The following is a 17,697-nucleotide window of genomic DNA, read 5'->3' as shown; positions in this document are numbered from 1 at the left end:
TTTTTTGCTATTATTATTCGTTAATTAGGATTATTAGAATACATTTATAAGTCTCCATGTATTTTTATTTAATAAACTTTATAAAAATTATAACAATATTGGCTTTAGTAGAATTGGTGGGGTTTTCATCTTCCTTGTAAGAATTAGTGGGATTCGCGTGTGTTGTGTGTGTATATTTTTTTTCTTATATGTTGTTTGTTAACAAACGCGTAACGATTCGATTGTTCAAGAATTTTTAAAAAAACTGTTTAAGTCCATTTGTTTTCTTTTTCTTCACAAATCAAATAACACTATCCAAGTCATACTTTATAGAGAATCACTCTAATATGGCGTCACAGCTAGAAATTATTGATTTGACTAATGAAACCACTGATTTATCTGAGTTATCTACTACTCAGACTGAACCAATTCGTACTAAAAGAGTCGCCAGTCTGACGGTGGAAGTCAACAATGAAGAAGATTTATCACCAACAAAAAAGTACAAAACAGACTCCAAGTCGAATTCTGCTGAGGTAAATCAGAATAAATCAACAGAAGAGAAATCCTTGTCTAAAAAAGAATTAGAAAAAGCAGAAAAGGAAAAACAAAAACAAGAGGAAAAGCTTCGTAAAGAACAAGAAAAGCTTGAGAAGAAAAGAAAGCAAGAAGAAGAAAGGGAATTAAAGAGAAAACGACTCGAAGAAGAAAAAGAATTGAAAAAGCAAAAACAAGAAGAAGAAAGAAGGGCAAAAGAGCTTAAAAAGGAGGAAGAAAGACTTCAAAAGGAAAAGGAAAAGCAAGAGAAAGAAAGGCTAAGATTAGAAAAGAAACAAAAGTTGGAGGAACAAAGATTGGCCAAGGAAGCAGAAAAGAAACGACTTGAAGAGGAGAAGAGAAAGATCGAAGAAGCCAAAGAAAGAAGTCAAATGAAAATCTCTAGTTTTTTTCAAATTGGACAGAAACGTAAAGAGAAAAAAGTATCATTGGACTCATCTGAAACAGATGCTACTAAAGCTACCCCTAAATCGTTTTATGAAACTGAGTTTTTACCATTCTTTGTTCAAAAGAATGTAAGCTTGATGAGTATTGACAACCAGGATATCCTGGGATTCAAGAGTATTCTTGACGACTTTATAAATGGAAAATTGCAGAAAGAGCTGTCTTTCAAATCATATCTTAGTAAATTCACAAAATCTTCTCCTTCAACTACCAACGACATCACACCCGAAGAGATCATTAATGCCCTAAACTCACCCACAACAACTGAAAACCAAGTTTATCAATTAATTCAAGATCTACCTCCTATCAAGTATATTAGTTTTTATGAAAACTCAAAGCCTCCATATATTGGGACTTATTGTTCGTTGGCTCATCAAAAATGCCGTGACGCTATAATTCAAAATCCACTTGATAATGAGATAACTGGTCTAGATTATGGCTATGATTCAGATTTAGAATGGAATAAGGAGGATGAAGAAGGTGAAGATATAGAAAATGAAGATGACGAAGATGATGACGATTCAGTTATGGGAGATGAAGATGACGAGGAATTTGTGGAAGATGATCCTCAAAGCAATAAAAAGAAATTCATTACCTTAACAGTGATTAACAAATGGAACAATGAAGAAAACAGTCAAGATTTCCAAAGTTTTGCTACTGTTAAATTAGTAGATATAGCTGGAGCAATAGATCCCTTCCATAATTATTGGGCTACTCAAAATGAACCACAAGTTCAGGAAATTTCATCGACTCAGGATTCAACGAAACCTGTTGCTAATATTTTAATAAACAAAACAACTCCTACTGTGGGTACATCTTCTAGTCCGAATATATTGATTGCTCAAAAGAAAACTATCAAAGATTCTCTGGTTTTGGCTGATTTAATAAAATTTGTGGAAAATAATAATGATTTTACTATTGGTACATTGGTGGAACTATCTAAGAAAGAGTTTAAAGATTTTACTAAGGCATTGATTAAAAATACAATACAAGAGATTGCAGTTTACGACAAAAAGTCAAGCAAATGGGAAATAAAAGCTGAAATGAAAGAGAAATATTGTTCATAGATGGACTCACTTGAGTAGGGTTTGTAGATTTATGAATAGTATCTACGCAAATACATTTATAACATTAAAAGTGTAGTTTATTTATTAGTCCATTTTCATTTGACTGTATCATGGTAGTTCCATCGATTTTTGTTTCACAAATTGCAAAAAAAAAATACTTTATTTAGTGAAATCTTTAACAAGAGGAAAATTGTAAACAAAAACTTTAGGGACGCGCAACCTCAAAAAATATACTTCTACCACCTAGATCATCATATACACGGTAGTATATGCCTTCCAAATGGCAACTGAGTACGGTGACGATGATGGCGGATTGTATTTTCATTCCACCCAAATGCAATCTATACACGAATCACTACAACAAGAAGAAAACCAACGACTATATTTACAAACTTCCATCAAAAAACTAGAAAGTTTCAAACACGTCAATAACGATTCATCAAACAATTCAAATTCAGGTGCAGTTTCAGTAGTTCAAATTAAGAAAAAGGCAGCCACCAAGAAACGTAAACTAATGGCACGTAAGCCAAATGTGAAAAAACCAAAGTCCCTGAGTGAAGCTGTTAGACAAGCGTTTGAAAAAGATAAATTTGCTTACTTTACAAATAATCAAGCCAAAATTGACGATTTTCTACCAGGCAAATCAACATCAACCGAACCCAGTACAAGCAACCAAGGATCACTAATAAGTTCGGACGAGTGGAACTACATCAAACAAATCTATTTACAAAAACCAACCAAGAATAAGACTACTTTGAAAAGTATAAGAAAGAGAATAAAGCAATATGAAAATAGTGGTACTGGGATGTGGGAAATAGCAGCATTGAATGTGGATGTTTCACTAAACGATGAGGATATTCAACACTTGTATGCCTTGGACGAAGAACAGATGGTTTCTGACGACAATTCATCTACTGAAGACGACACCGATCCAACTCAGAATGACGGGTTGATATTAACTCTATCACAAAATTGTTCTACTCAACGCGACATATGTCATCACGAAAAAGATGATCAAAAATACATTCTAATTGATTCTTCGATTTGTGAAACCTATCAGCAAGATAAAAGTCTTCAACGTCATAGCCAGAAAGATTCAGATAATGGAAACACTATTCCGGATCAAAACTCGGCAATAACAATAGGCGAAATGGAATCAACTGCTGCCCATGAAGTGGAAGAAATATTTAGTACCCCTTCTTATGTCCCTTCCAATAAATTGAATGCTGATCAAGATAGATCCGATGAATCAGAATCCTCAATTATAATGTTAGCAGATAATATTGTATCAACTCAGCCTGACATCGTTGAGTCTATACTGGATTCTGAGTCTGAAATTGAAATCATTGAAAGACCACGTTTGCAGGTACTACGGTCCGTTTATGAGAATGGTACTTCTACAAATCAAACTAGACAAGAATTAACAATGCCTAAATGTCTTGAAAATAACAAAATATCAGAAAATGAAGAATATGAGTCAGAAGTAGTAGAAAGCGATTCGACACCAATAATAACCCCTGTTGTAACACCTACAAAGAAACCCCACATTTTTCCAACGAATGAACCCGCCATACCAATAGCATTGAGAAGCACACCGAATAAAATAAAAAATAACGTGGATAGAATTTTTGGCAGTCCTTCACCAATAAAATTGGTACTAGAAAGCCCCCTCAAAAAGCACATAAATATCGAATTTTCCGATAGTGAATCCATTTATTCAACAGCAGTATCACAGTTTGGCACACCAAAACAAACAACGTCTTTTCTGCCAGAAGTTTTAACTCAGAAAGTCGGATCACCACCACTTGATGCTTGTAGTGATTCTGGGCCTACAGGCGTTGTTTCTTCCATGCCTTATAAGAAACCTCATTCAACTAAAAGGTTGAGAACAACAACTTTGGAAATATCTGCCGCCTTAAGAGTGAAAAATTACACTGATCCTAAAAATAACATAACTGTGAAAAAGTTTGGTGAAGAAATAAAGAGAGAATTCATTGATCTAGATAATGAGATTCCCGATTCAGAAAGCCTGGATGATGATACTGGTTTCAGTATAATTGAGATTACGAGACAAGTGGAAGAATGTAAAGAACCTGCTAATGATGATTACTCCGAGGAACAAAGTACAGATTTGTTTCAAATTGGTTTGAAAAATAAACAGGAAACTGGTAATACTTCCCACATGCAGGTACCATCCAGTCCAGAATTGCAATTCGAAAATGCCGGTAATACATTTTTGAATTCTTCTTTGGTTGAAGAGGATGAATTCACAAAACTTAAGGCAACCGAATTGCGAGAGAGGTTTAAGGATTGGGGATTAAAACCAGTACAAAGAAAAGATAAAATGCTTGAAATACTACAGGGAATATCGGACTTTATATCCCCAGAATCTTTATTAGCATTAAAAGGATTTGATTTGCAACAATGTGTATTCGACAAACTTGAGTTACTAATAAAACAGGATCAGTTTTGGTATGATCGAATATTGACATTTGAACCCATTAGATTAGAGGAATTAAAGCAGTGGTTAAACTCTCATAATCATCATCTAGAGTTGGATATATTGCGTTTATATTGTGACAGAAACTGCATTACGACAACAAATACATAACTTAGTATCATTTACCCTTACCTATATATACTTCTTGTAGTCTGCCTCTATTTTATCTTCGACCAACTTTGTGTTAATGTATTTAATCAATTTCGAGCTTAGTCCTGCATTGGCAATCAAAGTCCCTGGTCCGTAGACTATGTTATTGAGAAGATTACCATATGGTTGGTACATCATCACCTGCACAGCCCATATGAAATGATACAACAATATGAGGAAAATGAGCACGGTCAAAAATGTCAAGATCGACGCATTCACCACTCTGGACTTGGAGATCTGTTCGTGGGTAGCTGGTCGGGAAGTTCTTTGTGTTGGCATGGATGTGTGTGGGTAATGTAAGGATGAGAAATGACAGAGCATGTCAAATTTTCCAGTCTCACAGAAATAAAATCAACGCGTGATATAGTACCGTGGATGATGATGGCTCAACAAACTACAGTAGATACTTTTAATCCTCTCATAGCTATACATATTTCATTTACTAACAGAGTTGTCAATATTGCCATCAATCATCAATTGACTAAACTAGCCCTGGTATAATTTCCTAGCAACTGCAAATTTACCCGGTTCAAGAATTGGTGTCTTTGTTTTTCCGAGTCCCGGTTTTTTCTTTCGTGGTTTGCACTCGGCTGACAAACTTGTGACCCTTATAAACTTTTCTGGAACCCTTGTTATACGCCATTGCAACCAAACAGTCCACCTTACTTGTCAAAACAACACATTCACAATGCAATCAGTGTATCCCCACAAGACAACTCTACATATAGAGCCCAGCTACTACGACAATGGCGTTCCAGTGTTCCAACCTACAATGCACGAATTCCGAGACTTTTACAACTTCAACAAGGCAATCAACAAATACGGAATGCAGTCGGGCATAGTAAAGGTGATTCCACCTACTCAATGGGTTCTGCGAGTGCAGAAATGCTACACCGAGAGTAATCTAGAACAAGTGTCTATCCAGAACCCCATAGTGCAGAGCATCAACACAAATGCACCAGGGATATACCAACTGCAGAACATCGAGCGATATAAAAAGTATTCGATATTCCAATGGAAGGAGATGGCCAAGACACGCAAGCCACCACGACGGAAACAGAGAGGTAAATCAGAAACAGAGACCCACTCAAAAGATATTCCATTCTACAACATTAACACTAGTCAGTATACCGACGATCGGTGCAAAGAGCTCGAGACCAACTATTGGAGGTCGCTCTCGTACTCCGAGCCAATGTACGGAGCAGACACCATGGGTTCTGTGTTTGACAAGTCGATAACGGCGTGGAATGTGGCACACCTACCGAACTTGCTCGATCTAATGGAGGAGAAACTACCAGGGGTGAACCAGGCATATTTGTACGCGGGGTTGTGGAAGGCATCGTTTGCATGGCATTTGGAAGACCAGGACTTGTATCTGATAAATTACTTGCACTTTGGAGCACCAAAACAATGGTACCTGATACCACAGAGCCAGCACGAAGAGTTCTACGCATTGATGGTTGATTTATTCCGCGATGAGTTCAAACAGTGCAGTGAGTTCCTCCGACACAAGACATTTATGGTGTCGCCCGCGTACCTTGAAAAACACGGCATTAGAGTGAACCACACGATACACCGAGAGGGTGAGTTTATTATCACATACCCATACGGATACCATGCGGGGTTCAACTACGACTACAACTTGGCAGAGTCGGTGAACTTTGCGTTGGACGACTGGTTTGAGTTTGGGAAACGCACAAAAAAGTGTGAGTGCATTAGTGATTCTGTTGGGATAAATATCAAGCATTTATGGGAAAAGTATTACGGTACGAAGTACGAGGCAGTGAAAGAGGAAGATGGTCGGGATGGCGGACTTGAAGCTGACTCTGATGGTTCGATAGAAGTGGTCAAGGTAGAGAAGATCCAACGCAAGTGTCGCAAGAGAAAACAAGACAATGTCCACATTACAAATACACATGAGAGTGTGTCCACCAAGAGACCACACAAACAACCAGACATCCCTCGTGAATGTGCTCTTTGTCCCAACACACTTCAACACACAAAATACTCCCATTCCGCTTTATTCGAGTTGCTACAAGCTGATACGTATGGCACAACACCTGAGAGGCCCCGTCGAGTGCACAAGATATGTGCTAGTATGTTCCCTCATCAACTTAAGTGCGACTTTAAAACTAACACAGTACACGGACTAGACGATATTACCAAGAACCAGAAGAAACTACGCTGTGGTGTTTGTCGTCAGAGTGAGATGGGAGCATGTTTCCAATGCAGTTATAAGAAATGCACTCGAGCATTCCATGGAACTTGTGGGTTGGTTGATGGAGTTCAGTATGATTTTGATTCTGGAGAAGCATTCTGTAAATTCCACCGCCAGGGCCCCACATCAGCAGAGTTCAAAGTTGGAATGTATGTGCAGTTTTTGTTCAACCACGGAGTATATTTTGGACAATTAGTCAATTTGGGAGATGGGGATGTTGAGGTTGAGGTGTATCCTTCTGCTCAAGATGTCATTGAAATACCAACGACAAGCATAATTAATGTTGTATAATTAATAGGTAACTTTGTAGTGAGAAATGTAACAAAGAGATTGAGAATAATGAAAGTGACAATCTTATTAGAATAAATACTTGATAGTGTTTTATTCTTAGCAAATTTAAATGTTTTTAGTGTATTGAAAACTTTTATATCATTACAGTTTAGACTAACTGAAGAATATGTTAGGTTTTTTTGAAAAATATATTGTTTCATCTCAAAACCAAGTTTTCAAATATTCATATGAATTTGGCTTCCTAACATAAACATGTCTAATAATATTCAAGATTGTTAAGTATTTGATGTATTAGTTAAAGCTGTATTAAAAACACTCACTTCAAATTATTCCATTCTAATTATTTGTCCCAAAAGTGTTGCAAAAAAAAATAAAAATAGAACAATTTATGGGGAAGACAACTGAGTAGCCAAATCTAAAAGACTTAATCAGGAAATACTACTAAGCTGACCAGATGGTATTTTCGATATACGGGTCTAGTGGACCAATTAAACAATATCATACAGCTCATTCAAGTCCAATAAGAGGCAACTCCTTAGTCACTGAAAGCATATATGGCATAGAATCTTCATCATCGAATTTACCGCCTGTCAAATTAACAAGCCCTGGCAGTAATCAAGCCAATAAAATATCGAATCCATTTATTGACAGCAGTAATAACACTTTTGATGGTACACCTTTACCAAGAAAAGATTTCATTAGAATAATAAATGAAAACTGTCTACCTCGATTATCAGGATCATTACCACCGACTCCATCAAAAGTCAAAAGAGGTGGACAATTATATCGATCAGATAGTTTACACGTAATACAAAGTTCACCCCCATCAATAAATAAAGCAGACAACAATGAAACTGGTATTGAAATAGAAAAAGATTTTTTAACTTTTGATTATGAAAATCAAGATGATATACTAAAAGCTGAAGAGGTTTACCGCAATTTATACGGAATTAGTCCCAACGAGAGCACGAGTAGTTCGAAAATGACAGGAATATCACTTTGTTCCCGTTCTCTTATAGCTTACAATTTATTTGCAACACCATGTCAGAATAACACTAAAGAATGTGGAGACTCAGATGATAACCTGCTACTACTGGAAATCCTGAATCAAAAGTTGAAGTCAAAACAGTCTCAATCGTTGCTGATAATAAAACTTGACCCACAAAGTTTGAACCCACCAGATAAGAATGTAAATGTATCTAGTAAACCGTCGAGGTTATCAATTTGTAACAATAGTTTTGTATCTTCATCTGCTAGTCTGGCAAATACCGATTCTGATAACTACAAACACAGTCGAATAATAGAACCTCCAAAGACAAAAAGTTACCCAAGTTCACAAGACGGCAACTTTATAGTAAAATTGAAATTACAAGCTGATTCACTTGTATCTAAACAGGAAACGACCAATTATAACAACAAGAAATTATCACCGCCCCCGTCAATAGGAGCTTCAAGTTCAGAAGTCTCATCAGATAATGAATATATACCAGAAAAACGAGTAACAAGAAACAATAAAAGAAAATTTCGTCCAGTTGGTGTTTCAGTGTCACAGCATGAAAAAAAACGCAAGTTAGGTGCTAGGTCTAAAACTGGTTGTTGGACGTGCAGAATCCGACATAAAGCGTGCCCAGAAGAGAAGCCTTCATGTAGTCAGTGTATTCGACTTCAATTAGATTGTGATTATTCCGACAAACGTCCTTCTTACATGTCAGATCCTAATTTACAAATCCAAAAACTAAAAGAAATAAGAGCTATCACGAATCAAAACAAACGAGCCAATTTTTTGAGTAGTAAGGGGAAAGCAGGATTGAGAACTAGTAATACTCAATAAACTCCGGAGATCATGGAAGTTCCAGCGCCTTAAAAAAAATATGCACACAATTCGCATCAAAAATTATCACCACCAACACACACACATTTAAAAGTTCAACCATCATTTCAATACATCAACAAAATCCATTTATTGTGATTTTTACAAAGATGAATTTGGAAGATAAGAATAGAATAGAATATAAAAAAGAGAAGAAACAGCAAATTCTGAATTGTTTTGTTTACTGTTTTTGTGTTAGTCACGGCTAGTAATTGTTGAAACATTTTAGAGTACAAAAAGAGAGACATTTTTTAAATGCTTCTATTGAATTGTTTCTAAATTTATTTGCCTACAGGTCAATGCAGTTGTTGTCGTTGTTGATGATGGATGGGCTGTGGTGGTGGTTTTGAAATTTTTTTCTTTCTCCTTAATATTTTTTGTTTATCAAAAAATTTTTTTTGCGTGGTAATTTTTTTTTTTTCTTTCAAAGACAAAAAAGAAAAAAGTTTTGGATTTTTTGTTGATTGGTTGATTGTTGTTATTTTTCTTTTAATTCTTTAGTAAATTTTCCAATCATTTGATTAATCGTATCATTAGAGATTAACATTTTAGTTTCATTGAGTAATGCTACAATCATTAATCACAGCATTGATATGCTTAGTCAGTATATCGAATGCTTTTTATTTACCTGGTGTTGCACCAACCAATTATAAAAAGGGGGATACAATTCCATTATATGTGAATCATTTAACACCATCATTCCATCATTCATCTAAACAAGGTAAAACTGCCACCTATGTTTATTCATATGATTATTATTATCCTAAATTCCATTTCTGTACACCAAAGGGAGGTGCTAAGAAGCAACTGGAATCATTGGGATCAATTATTTTTGGTGATAGAATTTTCAATTCACCTTTTGAAATCAAAATGTTGGAAACAAAATCTTGTCAATCATTATGTACTTCCAAATATTCTAAATCAGATTCAGTATTTGTCAATAGAAATATTAGAGCTGGTTATACTTACAATTGGATTGTTGATGGATTACCTGCCTCAATGATACTTTATGATGCCACTACTTCTACTGAACTTTATGGATCTGGGTTCCGTATTGGTAAAGTTGATAATGAAAATAAAGTTGAATTTTACAATCATTTTGAAATTACTATTGAATATCATAAAAGAAAAGAGGATGAATATCGAGTTGTTGGGGTTACGGTATCACCAGCTTCATTGGATAGATCAGAATTGAAAGAAGATGTCAATGGGGATCAATTATGTTCATTAGATTTGAAACCAGTTCAATTGAGTAAGAATAAAGAAACTGAAGTATTATTCACTTATACGGTTAATTTCCAAGAAAGTGATGTTGCATGGGCCACTAGATGGGATAAATATTTACATGTTTATAATCCCAAGATTCAATGGTTTTCATTAATAAATTTTTCATTGATTGTTTTAATTTTGGGGATAGTTATTGCTCATATTTTAATTAAAACATTGAAGAATGATATTGTTAAATATAATGAAGTCAATTTAGATGATGATATTTCCGATGAAAGTGGTTGGAAATTAGTTCATGGAGATATTTTTAGACCACCAAAGCAAAGATTATTATTATCAGTTTTAGTGGGGAGTGGAGTACAGATTTTTTTCATGACATTTGCCACTATTGTTTTTGCCTTGTTTGGATTATTATCACCTTCTAATAGAGGGGCTTTATCTACCTTTATGTTTATTATTTATATTGGTAGTAGTATTATTGGTTCATTTATTTCGGGATATTTGTATCGATTCCTTGGTGGTGACAATTGGAAATTGAATATGTTTTTGACACCAGTTTTAGTACCAGGGATTTTGTTTCTGGTTTTCGTTGTGTTGAATTTCTTTTTAATTTCAGTACAATCTTCTGGTGCTATTCCTATGGGGACAATGTTTGCCATTGTCTTAATTTGGTTCATTATATCGATTCCATTAAGTGTTATTGGATCAATTTTAGCTAGTAAAAGACCATTATTATCGGTACCAGTGAGAACTAATCAAATTCCAAGACAAATTCCTACTCAACCATGGTATTTAAGAACTATCCCGGTAATGTTTATTTCGGGAATTTTCCCATTTGGATCAATTGCTGTGGAAATGTATTTTATTTATTCATCAATTTGGTTTAATAAGATTTTTTATATGTTTGGATTTTTATTTTTCTGTTTCATATTAATGATTTTAACTAGTAGTTTAATTACTATTTTAATGATTTATTATACTTTATGTTCAGAAAATTATAAATGGCAATGGAAATCATTATTTGTTGGAGGAGGTTGTGCAATTTATGTATTTATTCATTCATTTTTTTTGACTGGTGGTGAAAAATTTGGTGGATTTAGTTCATTAGTTTTATACAGTGGTTATTCAGCTGTGATTTCATTATTAGTTTTCCTTTGTTGTGGATCAATTGGATTTATTAGTAGTTTAATATTTGTCAGATTAATTTATGGTCAAATTAAAATTGATTAGAAAGAAAAAAAAAAAAAAMCCAACAACAACAACATCACCAAGGGGGGGGTGGGGGTGGGAAGTGAATGATATTAAAACTACAATAAATTTTTGACACTATTTGAAAAGCAGTTGGTGGGGGGGGGGAGGTAGAAACAAGCATATTGTTAGGGTGATATTGATGTTTGATATTTAGATTACTGTAAGTAGAAATATAACCTATAGCTAAGAAATTAAAAATATAAATACATTCCTTTATATATATATCTATATATATATCATTTTTATCTTACAAGTTCTGAAACTAAATAAAAACCAAAAAGTTAAAAAAAAGATATCGATTATTATTATTAGTAGTAATACAAAATATATACATTCATACATACATACATGGGGGGGGGGGGGGGGGTGGGGAGAATATAAATAAAACTTTTTCGTATGCTAACTTTTCTTTTTTCATATCCAACCGTCTTTAAAATCTTGAATTATAAAAGGTACAATAACATGATTCAATTCATCATACCATTGATTCAATTTATAAATATCCATATCCATATCTATATCATCAACATCAACATCAACATCAACAATATCATTGTTGTCGGTGCTTTTATTGAATTGAAATTTATATAATTGATTAAATTTATTTTGTAAAATTTGATTAATCATATTACCAATTTTTAAATTTTGTAAATTTAAATTCAATAAATTAAATGATATAGATAATTGATTATTCAATCTATCAATATCAATATCAAGATCATTGGATATTGTTGTTTTTGTTGTTGTTGTTGGAGGGGGTAATTTATCAATGATTAATTTATGTAATTTTATAGATTTAAATAATTGACAAATTGATAAATTTAAAATTGGATTATTATTGATTATTAAATATGAAAAATTTGAATTTGAATTTGAATTGGAAGTTTTAGGGGAAGTATTGTTATTGTTGTTGTTGGTGGTGCTTATATAATTGGCAAAATTTAATATATTATCATTTGATGATTTAATTAAATTAAATAATTCTTGATTAAATGAATTAATTTCAATTGAATTATTATTACCATTGTTAGATATGTTAGATATGGTCGTCCCATTAATCGTTGTTGTTGTTGATGATGATGTACTTGTATTGGTTTTAGTAAATTGGAGGATGATTTTGAATATTTTATATTTATCGATAATTAATTGATGGAAATATTTCAAAAATTGATCATCATTATTATTATTATTACTATTAGTATTATTATGAATTGAAGATTTTGATTCATTGAAATTTATTAAATCAATATTAATAATTTCATTCACATCATCATCGCCTTGGTAATTGGTATTATCTATAGTTATAAATTTATCTCTCATTTCAACTAATTGATCAAAAATTTCACAATCATTAAGAATTGAATTATTATTATTATTATTGTTATTGTTATTGTTATTAATTTGAAGAAATTTCTTTTTATGATGATTTAAAAATTTAATAATTCTTTGCAGATGTAAATTTTTATTAGTTCCCAAAGTTAAACTATTCAAATTATCAATTAAATTCAAACAATAATATAATTTTGTGAAATAATTTACAATATTATCAACATCAACATTAACATCAACATTAATATCATTATCTTTTTTATTATTAGTTATTTGATCAATAAATCTTTCACAAATTTTATAATCATTAAATACTGATGATGTGAAACTAATCCCCGCGTTATATTGATCACCATTAATTAAATTTGTATAACTTAATATTATCAAACTACTAAAAAATAAAATCAATGAATTATCAGTAATTGTAGTGGTGGTAGTTTCATTGGGAAATGGATATGATTGAATTAATCTTATAAATATTCCAATTGATGATTGTAATTCAACTTGTTGAAAATTAATTAAATTATTAAGACTATGATTAAATACTTCAATTAACCAATCCCAAGGTGGTTGAGATTTATCATTTAAAATATTATAAATTATTCTTGAATCATATGGTAAAATAGGGAAAATCGTATGAAATCTTTCATAATATAATTTTAAATTTAAATCTAATGGATTTAATGGAATATGATTTGTTGTTGCAAACGGAGCAAAAATTGGAACTTGTGGAGGCATAAAATTTGTCATATTTGAAGATGGTGGAGGTGGTGGTGGTTGTTGTAGTTGTAGTTGCAGTTGCAGTTGTTGCTGCTGCACCTGTGCTTGTTGTGATGGTGATCCTATCATTATTGGTGATGTAACACTTGAAGAATTGAAAGCTAACGATCTATTGATTCTACCATTCAAACTAGACATTGAACTAATTGAATTTCTTGGTGATAAAGATTGTGAATTTCTTGATAAACTTCGAGGTCGAAATGATTGTACGGAATAAAAATCTTCTGATTCAGCATCACTGGTATAATCATTTGATATTGATGGTCTAATGGAAGGTAATCTTGATCCATTAGTTGAAACTGATGATATAGATTCAACTGATGGTCGTCTCAAAATATTTGGTTGACCACCATTAGTACTGGTTATACTACCAATAGATGAACGTCTTGATAATGAAGATTGAGGCATTTCATAAGGTACTTTCCAAAATGGACCTTGAATTGGTGGACTATTAGTTTGTTCTGAACCACCACCGCCACCGCCACCGCCAACATTATTATTGGTATTGCTATCATTGTTTAATAACCCGGGTATATTAGACAATTGAGATTTAGGACTCGATGGATTAGATGTTTGTGATGATGATATTGATGAATTAAATTTTGATAACAGGGGTGAAGGTAAACTTTTCGAAGGGTAATTCACTATTGGTGGTAACTTAATTGTAGGCGAGTTTCCGTTGTTAATGTTATTGTTATTATTATTATTATTAGGGGTATTTGATATTGACCCTGTTACTCGATGAGTAGTTGAATTTTGTGGGAAAGGTAATTGTTGAATATTTGAAGGAGGATAAGGGTTTGGCGGTATAATTGCAATTGAAGGTGATTGTTGTTTTTGTTGTTGTTGTGGTGGTGGTGGATATTGGTGAGAAGGTGGAAATGGTATATTAGCTTTGGTTGATGCTTGATTTGATTTAGAAGATAACGAGGATATTCTATCACCAGCTTTTTCTTCTAAATCTCGAATATAACCTTTTGAAGGACCTCGTTTTAAAGGAGTTCTATCAAATGTACAAATTTCTTTATTTTTGGCACAACTAGTACATATTTTGGTCACTTTTTTTTCCAATTCTGAATATTCAGCATTACATTTAATCTTTTTCTTTCGACATGGATCACAAGCACGAGATACTTTGGATCTTTTACGAGGTGGATCAGATGAAGATGAATAGTTGTTGTTGGTTGTAGTTCCACCACTCCTTGATTGATGCTGCCGATGATGCTGCAGTTGTTGTGCTTGTTGTTGTGCCTGTTGTTGTGCCTGTTGTTGTTCTTGATTTATTAAAGTTGATTGTGAACTATTTGCTGATGGGGTGTTGTTGTTATTGACATTACTTAGCATGGTATTAATTGATGGTATTTGATTGGCTATTGTTGTTGTTGTCATAAGAGTAGGAAAAAAAAAAAAAAAAGGGTGAAGTTGTCTTTAGAATTCTGTAGTTAGTAGTWRKTAGTAGTGTGTGTGTGGGGTCGGAAAGGAAAGGAAAGATAATTAGAAAAGAAAAATAAAAATATAAAACAAATTCTAATGGGGCCCTAAACTTAATTGGAAGAATAGATGAATATTAATAATAATAACTTCTTAAATGGTAATATAAATAAAACAACCTAACTGAGTGGAAGAAATTAAGTTAAAAAGAAAGAAAGAAAGGAAGAACTAAATGTAAAAGAAAAGACAATTGGTTGATTTTTTAATAAATAAATAAATTAATTATATATTTGTGTAGTAGTAGCAGTAAGAAGTAAGAAGTTAGAAGTTAGAAAATGAAAAAGGGAAAATTCAAAACCACAGAAGAAGAAAAAGAAGAAAAAAAAAATTTCTCCGTAATTACACGTCCCTCCTCCCACCAGCAAATAACTTAGAATACTAAGTACTAAGTACTAAGTACTAAGTATTACTACCCAACCTAACCAGTGACACTAAATATCACCCGTCGTGCGCCAATCCCCATACTATTTAAACATAACTCAAAAAATAAATAGTATGGAGGAGGTGGAGGTAGAAGGGGGGGGGTGCGAAGATTTTATTTTTTTTGGTTTTGGGGAAGGAAATTTGAGACCGGAGGGAAGGAGGAGGAGAAGAAGAAGAAGAAGAGGAAGAAGATGGTGGTGGCAGCGGGGAGGTACAAAAACAAATCCCAATGGAAAAACATAATTCCAAATTTCACACACCAGACAAATATATAAATATCCCTTCAATTTCATTTCATTTCACATTAAACAACTAAACTAAAATAGAGAAAGTTGCTCAACAATAAAATTTTCTTAGCAATTAAAGTACTTATTCAGCTATATATTGACACATTAATAGATTAAAGAAGAAATAAAAGTATTTATTAGTTTAGTTTTTCGTTTAACATTTTCATTGATTGATTGAAGGATACAAAAATAATACCAAGAAAAATCTGCAAATATCAAAATGGTTGTTAGGTTTAAGTTAAATTGAGTAAAAAAATGTAGAAAGAAAGAAAGAGTTATGAATGAATAATTGCGCATTTCAATAGAGAGACAGTTTTTCCTTCTTCTTATTAACTGTTGTTGTTACTATTTAGAGTCCAAAAAAAATGTTTGAATTTCTCATTTCTCATTTCTCGTAATTTATCTTCCGTTTTGGTAAGTATAACCTGAATTTAGCAAGAGGCGGGATGAATGACAACAAGAACAACTAAATAAAATTCAATTTATACCAGCAATGTTAAACACTGTTTCCGTGGTGTACCGTATAGATTTTTAATAATCACGTTTATTTTGGAGCCAAAACCAAAAGAGAAATACGATTTACACTGGGGGATGATAGTATCTCCGTCTGTTAATATTTCTCTCACTTATAATAACTAACTAACTATAGTTATATTTCCGTCTCCGTCTGTTGTTGTATTAGTAGTAGTAGTTACTATTTTCACCTGATTTTATTGTTATTTAAATTTTGTTTTGTCTCTTTGTTTGATTGATAACGATTTTTAATTTTATTGTTCCTTTGTTTTGCAATTTTTTTTTTTTTTTTTTGCTTCTGTATTCCTATTCCTATTGTTTTTAGTCACAATTTCAAATTTCAGGTTTGCTTGCAATAAGAGCAATAAACTGGTATCTATGTTGTTATCTGTGACAGTCGAGTGGGTGGGTTCTCTGGGTGAGTGATGAGGTGGTGAGTGGATGAAAGCATAATTTATCCTCGCATCAATCGACTTAGTTAACACAAATAACTCAATTTGGGTTCCCTTTTTTTATTATGTGTCACGCAGATACTTACATGATAATACATTTACTTGCATAAATCCACTTTTCAAAAAAATATTCTCTCTCTTCTATTAAAATATATGAAAATAAATAATTTAAAAAAAAAACTGGCCATTAAAATGAATAAAAAAAGGCGTAAGAATGACTTTGAATTGCTGATTATCTACATTGTTTAATTAGTTTGTTTTTTTTTCTCCGGGGTTGTTTAAAATTCAAGAATACAATGTTGTATGGTAGTAAAGAAGTAAAACTAAAATGTGTGTTTAGATATTTCCTTTAATTTATATTATCCGAATGACTTTATCTTGTAGAAATTGACAATAAGAGAAGGATAACATGGATGTCTGAGAACAAAGATATTAGAAAGTGGAAATCCTTGCTACCTAGTGTTCGGTATAATTTGATAAATGGCTTAGCTGTGTGTTTGTAAGCAACAACAACAACAACAACTGTTTTAGTTTCTTTTACCTACCTATATAGGAATTTTATTGTTCAAATTCTCAGCTAAATAGCAGTAACAATAATGGAAAGATAGGGGAGGTGGTGGCGGTGCATTTGTAGTGGCTGCTGCTGCTGCTGCTGCTGTTGCTGCTGAGTTATCTGGTTACGAGCACTTGAGATAATTAATTTGTTAAAGATATGAGATTTGTCTACCAAGGCAAAGCAAAGATTCAATCAATAAAAGTGGTAACTTTAAGCATGACCTGATTTATTCCGAGAATTCGTAAATTTTTTTTTTTTTTTGTCCAAAAGTACACGTTGCTTGAGATTTTATATTATATGTAGGAGGATTTATT

At 32.8% G+C, this 17,697-nt stretch overlaps 7 protein-coding genes across 7 annotated transcripts; 5 read left to right on the top strand and 2 right to left on the bottom strand. All coding sequences in view use genetic code 12, as the record gives it.

Annotated features, from left to right (window-relative positions):
* Positions 1-326: 326 nt before the first annotated feature.
* CAALFM_C402600CA (uncharacterized protein) lies at positions 327-2,045 on the top strand (the record flags this gene model as incomplete). Its single annotated transcript, XM_715396.1, has 1 exon — positions 327-2,045. The coding sequence occupies one exon, from the start codon at positions 327-329 to the stop codon at positions 2,043-2,045; it is 1,719 nt and encodes a 572-aa protein (XP_720489.1).
* Positions 2,046-2,325: 280 nt separating this feature from the next.
* On the top strand, positions 2,326-4,656 carry CAALFM_C402590CA (uncharacterized protein; the record flags this gene model as incomplete). Its single annotated transcript, XM_715397.2, has 1 exon — positions 2,326-4,656. The coding sequence occupies one exon, from the start codon at positions 2,326-2,328 to the stop codon at positions 4,654-4,656; it is 2,331 nt and encodes a 776-aa protein (XP_720490.2).
* A 21-nt stretch (positions 4,657-4,677) lies between these two features.
* Positions 4,678-5,016, bottom strand: CAALFM_C402580WA (uncharacterized protein; the record flags this gene model as incomplete). Its single annotated transcript, XM_715399.2, has 1 exon — positions 4,678-5,016. One exon carries the CDS (start codon positions 5,014-5,016, stop codon positions 4,678-4,680), a length of 339 nt encoding a protein of 112 aa, XP_720492.2.
* A 367-nt stretch (positions 5,017-5,383) lies between these two features.
* Positions 5,384-7,204, top strand: CAALFM_C402570CA (uncharacterized protein; the record flags this gene model as incomplete). The annotated part of the gene is made up of 1 exon (XM_715400.2): positions 5,384-7,204. The coding sequence occupies one exon, from the start codon at positions 5,384-5,386 to the stop codon at positions 7,202-7,204; it is 1,821 nt and encodes a 606-aa protein (XP_720493.2).
* Positions 7,205-7,658: 454 nt separating this feature from the next.
* On the top strand, positions 7,659-9,035 carry UME7 (DNA-binding transcriptional regulator; the record flags this gene model as incomplete). Its single annotated transcript, XM_715402.2, has 1 exon — positions 7,659-9,035. The coding sequence occupies one exon, from the start codon at positions 7,659-7,661 to the stop codon at positions 9,033-9,035; it is 1,377 nt and encodes a 458-aa protein (XP_720495.2).
* Positions 9,036-9,638: 603 nt separating this feature from the next.
* EMP70 (Emp70p) lies at positions 9,639-11,531 on the top strand (the record flags this gene model as incomplete). The annotated part of the gene is made up of 1 exon (XM_715403.2): positions 9,639-11,531. One exon carries the CDS (start codon positions 9,639-9,641, stop codon positions 11,529-11,531), a length of 1,893 nt encoding a protein of 630 aa, XP_720496.1.
* Positions 11,532-11,966: 435 nt separating this feature from the next.
* RGT1 (Rgt1p) lies at positions 11,967-15,050 on the bottom strand (the record flags this gene model as incomplete). The annotated part of the gene is made up of 1 exon (XM_715404.2): positions 11,967-15,050. The coding sequence occupies one exon, from the start codon at positions 15,048-15,050 to the stop codon at positions 11,967-11,969; it is 3,084 nt and encodes a 1,027-aa protein (XP_720497.2).
* Positions 15,051-17,697: the final 2,647 nt, after the last annotated feature.

This window comes from Candida albicans, chromosome 4 (assembly GCF_000182965.3).
Source record: "Candida albicans SC5314 chromosome 4, complete sequence".
NCBI lineage: Eukaryota > Fungi > Ascomycota > Pichiomycetes > Serinales > Debaryomycetaceae > Candida > Candida albicans.
This window is presented reverse-complemented; position numbering and strand designations above follow the sequence as displayed.